The 6,380-nt window shown below is 41.3% G+C and overlaps 1 protein-coding gene across 1 annotated transcript in view; it reads right to left on the reverse strand.

Moving 5' to 3' along the window:
- zbtb40 (zinc finger and BTB domain containing 40) overlaps positions 1 to 5,795 on the reverse strand; it is a 10,353-nt gene extending 4,558 nt beyond the window's left edge. Inside the window, exons 1-5 of the mRNA XM_035661653.1 lie at positions 5,701 to 5,795; positions 4,636 to 4,826; positions 2,808 to 3,253; positions 2,452 to 2,645; positions 1,969 to 2,228 (exon numbers count right to left, since the gene is read on the reverse strand). Of these exons, the coding sequence (XP_035517546.1) occupies positions 1,969 to 2,228; positions 2,452 to 2,645; positions 2,808 to 3,253; positions 4,636 to 4,787 (1,052 nt within the window). The 5' untranslated portion in view covers positions 4,788 to 4,826; positions 5,701 to 5,795. The remainder of the gene's footprint in view (positions 1 to 1,968; positions 2,229 to 2,451; positions 2,646 to 2,807; positions 3,254 to 4,635; positions 4,827 to 5,700) is intronic.
- Positions 5,796 to 6,380: the final 585 nt, after the last annotated feature.

Genomic DNA, 6,380 nt, shown 5'->3' on the forward strand with positions numbered 1-6,380 from the left:
AATAGTCACAGCAATTAAAGATGTTATAGAGATCCTACAGCGATTGTTGTTCTCTAGAGAGAGATAATAAATTAACAGAGTTACTTAATGACCAGCTCTTTAAGATATGAAGGGCCTGCACCTACTGGCCGAAAGGAGTGTCAATTTTTGTAGGTGAGGAGGTAGGAGGACTCGAATATTTAGAATTCGCCTGATTTGTATTCATCTCAACCTAGCATGGCCGAGCACAACACATGAATACAACATAGCGAGAGCCACAGAGGTGACAATAGAGAAGTCGGCACATAACAGGTATGATTAACCTCCTGCCTTTAGCAATCACTACAAATGGAATTATATTGTCACCATAACACGACTGCAGGCCTCAGGAGTCGAAGCCTGAGGCGAGGGCGCGCGTACCATGCAATAGTGGGCATATTTTAATATCCGAGAGAGAAATTAGTAACAATGAAGGTTTCCATTGTGTTAGCGTCCAGAGGCCTAAATGGACTTATTGGGACCGAAATAAAGAGTTGAATAATCCAGCCTAAAGTTGTATTTGGGCGCGCCTTTGGGGCGCAGAGTAAGCGGGTTCATCCCCTAATCGGAGGTTGTTGATCATGCATCGTGTGTGAATGTGGTATGAATTGGAGTTTAGTTCTGTTCGATGGGCCTTTGGCCCAATCGTGTATAAATGTGGAAAGGGTGAATGTGGCACCGTAGTGTAAAGCGCTTTTTGGGAGTGGTCGGAAGACAGAAAAGGGGCAGTACAAGTACAGGTCCATTAGACCATTTAACCAAGTAACAAATGCGATGGATTAGTTTTCTGCAATCCGTCTTCGTGACAGGATATGTCTTAATTTGTATAATGTAACCATGAAAGAAGGTAGGTCTGGAGTTTGCTTTATGTGGGAATTGTAAATGAAACCAAGTCCTGGATCAAAGAATAACTCCCAAGATTCCTATTACCAGTGGCACGTAGAGCCCAAGGTAATGCCATCATAGAAGTAGCTTATATCTGTAGACAGTGAGTCTCCTGAGGTTTTGGCCAAGTAGATAAGAATTCCGTTTTTTCCTGAAGTTTCAACAAATCAGAATAAGTTGCAGTGCATCCAGGATTTATTCCTTAAGAACAATGTTGTAAATTAAATAATTGATTAATTTCATCAGGCTTGATCGAGAAGACCTATAACTGTGTTACAATCTGCATAGCAATTGAAAGTTAATAGGAGTGATCCTAATAATATTGCCTAAAAGGAACTAATATAAAGTAAATAGTATGGTCAAGTAAGAACCTTGTGGAACTCCATGAGCTTACTGTAGTATTTATGGAAGATTCAGTTAAACGTGAGAGAAAAATAGATAAAAAAAAATAAGAGAACCTAAAGACATAAGTAAATAAATGCTCAAAGTCTCTGTAAAAAGAAATATAGGTCAATGAGATGAAAAAATAATACAAGTACAGAGAAAGACCATTGTTGGAAGCATAAGGGTCTTTACTTCTTTTCCAGGCATACTACATCACTGGATGGGATTTAATAACAATGGACATACATAAATTGCTATGTTAGTCACACAACTGTTTGACGACTAGATACTCTGTAAAACAATCAGGTCTCCTGGCTCCTCCTAGTGCCTCCTAATGGCATTTGCAAGAATCCACTGGGCCTGAACGAAACAACCAGTCTTGAGTTTTAGCTTACCTACTGCAGCTATCATCTTCTTGTTAGCAGCAGAGAAATTTCCACAACACACAGCAGCAAGATTGAGCGAATGCTCAACTGAAAACAGGCGCTTTTTCGTTTTGTTAAAAAGAACGTTCATTCTATGTTGATTCTGGCAGCCCCTGTGGACAAAAGTGGTAATGTTTCTACCTCCTTGTTTCATTTCATGCGGAATATGATCAAATCTAACCCATGCATTAAGAATAACTACATAGCAACAGGCAATCTTCTCACTGGTGGCCTTATTTGACTGTAGTAGGCTTAAAGTTGACAAATCCGCTTACACTGAGTCACAAAGTGCTCTTCTTTACCTCCACCTTGGTTCCCTTCTGGCTCCTGTGTGTTCCCCTCTGCCTCCTCCAGCAGAGAGAGCAGTGGTTTGGGGAAGGAGGAAGGAGCATTGTGCTGAACAGTCTGGAGCAGTCTGTGAAGCACTTCTTCATTGAGCTGCCCCTCCTTCACTCTGCTCACCAGCTTCTCCAACGCTGAGCTAGGATCTGCCTCCTCACAGCACTGACACACAACCTGGCAGGAGCAGAAATGTACCTTTATTTGCCACCTTTCCCTGCACTTACTTTGTAGCCTATGCAAAGTGAGAACATTTCAACGCTCATAGTTTTAAATGAGGCTCAGTGTGTTTTGGTGAGTAACACTGAACACAAACATTACTTTTGCTCTTTAACACGACAACGCCACCTTTAACTGTAGGGATAAAAGGAGTTTTCAGGACTGGGGTGACCTGTCCTACCCGTCTCTCCTGTTCCTCCAGGCTGCTCTGTGCTGCCTGGCTCAGCAGCTCCAGGACAGACGGCATGCTGCTGAGAAGCTCCATATTCTGGGAGAAATGCTTTAGTAGACCAGCAGCAGACCCGTTGGATACCGTGGCTGCTGTCGTGTTGTTTTCTTCCACCTCACTTTCTGAGGATTTGACTTCTTCAGGCTCTGTGTATACAAACATATGAAAACAATGCAGTCAATAAGTGTTAGGACAGTATCAGGTTGCTGTTTTGGTTGGACCTAATGAGCTGGTAACTCAGTGTATTTATTTCTTCAACACGTTTCTGAACTCCCTAAAACAGGCCTTTGACAGCAGCTGAAACTGACCTGAGGACTCGGAGAGCTCCACACAGGTCCTTTTACATGCTGGTTCCTCTGGGTCTTCACTGTCATCCTGTCTGTCCCCTTGACAGTTTTCCTTCTTCAGCTCAGCCTTCAGCCCTGTCTTCTCTAAATCTGAGCCGTCCTTGTTGGGTGAAGCTGGACCTTCGCACTTCAGGCTCTGGGTTTTGTTGATCACGGTAAGGCTTGGGCTCTGTGTAGAATGAACAGGGATTGGGGGATGCTGGCTCACAAGACTGGTGAGGACGTTTTTGAAGCCAACAGCCACGTCGAACATCTGCAGGCTGTCTGCAGCGGCAACAATGCGGCTGACGTTGTGTTTGCCTATCGGCAGCTTGCCAGTGTAGACCATGTCCAGCAGGCAGCCAAACTCCTGCGAGGAAACCATGGCTGTGTCGATGGAGATAGTGTCGGAGCCATCCAGGAGAGACCTGACAGAGATTAAGGTTATTTTATTTATTTATTTATTAAGAGTCCATTGTGTAGGATCTAGCGGTATCTAGAGGTGAAGTTGCAATCTGCAACAGAGGAGAAACTAAGGTGGCTGCGAAATGTGTGAAAAACGTTTATGTTCATCACCTTGCATGGAGTCCACCATGTTGAACCACACTGTTTCTACAGTAGCTCAGAACGGACAAACTAAACAATGACTGTAGATTGGGCCTTTCGCAAGTTTCACAGCCACCGTAGTTTCTCCTACACACTTCACACCCTGTTCTTATTCCCAGGACATCAAATACCAACATGAGTGGTATACAATTAGTTACAATGTAAAACTTTACTGCTAGATGGCACTAAATCCTACACACTGGTCCTTTAAATAACCAAAAACCAAACCATAGTAGAGATGGAGGGACTGGTTTCTGACAGGCCAGATTGTTCTGCCCACATGCAATTGGCAAAAGCAAGATATCAGGTAAATAACAATAGATGAACTACATGAAAGAACATGCCTTTTAGATTTTCCCGTCACAGACCTGACTAAAATTGTGCATCAAATTCATCAATATGGGTGTGATTGATCCAGTAAACATGGACTCGAGTTAGACTTATGTAAATCATTATGAAAATCTGGAGTTGACTTGAGACTTGAGATGTGACTTGGACTTGCCATCAAGGAGTTGAAATTTGAGACTTAATACTTAATGTTGAGACTTGACTTCAAGATGTTTGCAAGGGGTTGACTTGAGGCTTGTTTTTACTGACTTGAAATCTGACTCAAGACTCGCGTTGACAAGACTTGGGACTTCATTTTTGCATTGATGAGGTCTGAGACTCGACTTCGGTCTGATTTATAGGGTTGGGCGATTGAAACAATATATTGGCTATCAGCAATTCTCTCCATCCTCGGTTGTTTTTTCTGTAAGCGATTTCTGTCATTTTATTTTGCTCATTTAATGCCTCTGCAGAGTGAGAGCCACTCACTGACAGACGAGCGAACGAGCAAAAACAGCCATAGAGCCAGCGTATTCACATCTAACTGCAGTGAATTAAGAGTTTATTTCGACCAGTTTGACAACAGGGAATACAGTTACAAGGTGATTCTCAGAAGCTCCAAACAAGAGTTTACAAGTTTATTTTCTTCATTAAAGCTGTTAGGGCTTGTTGCATGTAGTAAACTTGCCGCTCATCTCCAAGCTGAATTGCCAATCGCCAATTGTTGGACTGACGGTGGCCAGTTGGAAAATTTTAACTTTGCCCAACCCTAGGTCTGAAACAGAATATGAATTCCAATCCACCACGTTTCACTTCAATAAAACCATTTGCAAACCAATCTCTGCAGATCACCTTTCAAATCCCACACTCACACTACCTGAAGAGCATGCTGGAGGCAGCCAGCACCAGTTTATGTGCACGGTGAGGGCTGTCTCCCACCAGGATGGTGCAGTCACAGAAGTGGCCCTCCTTCCTCAGGGCCCACAGCTGCTGCATCAGCTGGCTGCTGTAGTTGGGTAGCTCCATCATGTTGTTTCAGTCTGGAGGGGGAAGAATGGTACGTCCTCTCTTGTACGGAGAGAACGTCATGCCAAAGTTAATGCAGAAATTGACAGTTTAAATAAAATGTATGTAAGCCCATTTCCGCCAATGTGATGGGGAAATAACATTCTGTAAGTCTTTATAATGAGAAACGTTATCAAAATATTGACTAAGCATCTGAAAATAATGACTTAGTATCTAAAAAAAAGTTTATCATTATTTTGAAATACTAAGTCAATACTAAGTTTATTTTTTATAATGATTTACAGAACCCCCCCATCACATTGGCGGTTATAGAACACAACAAACTTGTGGTACTGAAAGCAGCCAGAATACTGAGCATGTAATTAGTATCCACTAGTGCAATGGCTTACACTTTTATCATATATACTTATGCACATATACCCCTTACTCTAGAGTATAGTAGATTATGGGAACAGTGCTAATATAATAAGCACGTTTTGCACACAATACATACACAATATATGACGAATTAATAAATGGGTAACAGATATTCATAAGACGTGTCCAGTATCTAATGTGCTTTGAGTTATGTGTCTGCACCATAACAAAGCCCGTATATTCTGTCTGTATTTGAATGGAATTTCTACTGTGCCTTCGCTACATTACACAGCAAGTGGTCCACATTGTAAGAGCAGCCGACTGTCAGCTCCCGGGTTTCAGATACTGATGCTCACTGTCATTGTTTACAAGATACAACAGAAGCTAGCCGGCTCTAGCAGGCTGTCTGTCATTAGCTTTAGCTATGGATGCTAATGTAATCTAGAAAAGGTTAATAATGTTAACTAAGTGAAGCTTATTGGGATACAGCAGCAGTTTTACGCGGACAAAAACACCCTGACGACCATCCAACATGCTTCCAGTCAATGGATGTCTTTACCTTGAATAATTCAAACGATCCGTCTCTTTATTTAAACTGCTATGCTGAACAACTCTGGTGTGCGCAATAAAGATTAGCCATTTTGAAAATGGAGACCGACGGTACGGTGGCCAAATGGGGACGGTTCCGGTGCCTGCTGTTTTTCTAACGCGTTTGCCTTTCTAGCTGCATTGATATCAAACTGTTCAGCGAAAATATAACATTGATTAATTGCGAATACCTTATGGAGTCAAACTTTATTTACTCACCCAACAATGATGGCATACAGCTGGTTCCACCGACATGTAACGTTAGCTAACGTTAGCCGCAAAGCTACAGGAAGCACCATTGGGAAGCACAGAGCACTTTTTTTTTTTTTATAATTTATTTTGGAACATGTCTCACAAGTGTTTTTTGTATATAAAAAATAAAATAAAACTATGCATAAAGAAAAAAACAAAAAGATAATGAACATAACACAAGAGGTTAATTTAAGCAGGTATATTAAAAAGTTAAATTTAAAGGTTTTGGTTAGTTTTTTGTTTTTAAATGTGATGTGTTCAAATGTAATACAAGATGGTAACTTATACAATAAAATGTATGACTATAACATTTACCTAAAATAATCAGAATCAGAAATACTTAAATAATCCCAGGGGGAAATTATTTTTGTTACAAACTCCAGATATACAAACAACATA

The sequence above is a fragment of the Morone saxatilis genome, unplaced genomic scaffold, assembly GCF_004916995.1.
Source record: "Morone saxatilis isolate NCDOM2014 unplaced genomic scaffold, NCSU_SB_2.0 Contig18, whole genome shotgun sequence".
Classification (NCBI taxonomy): domain Eukaryota; kingdom Metazoa; phylum Chordata; class Actinopteri; family Moronidae; genus Morone; species Morone saxatilis.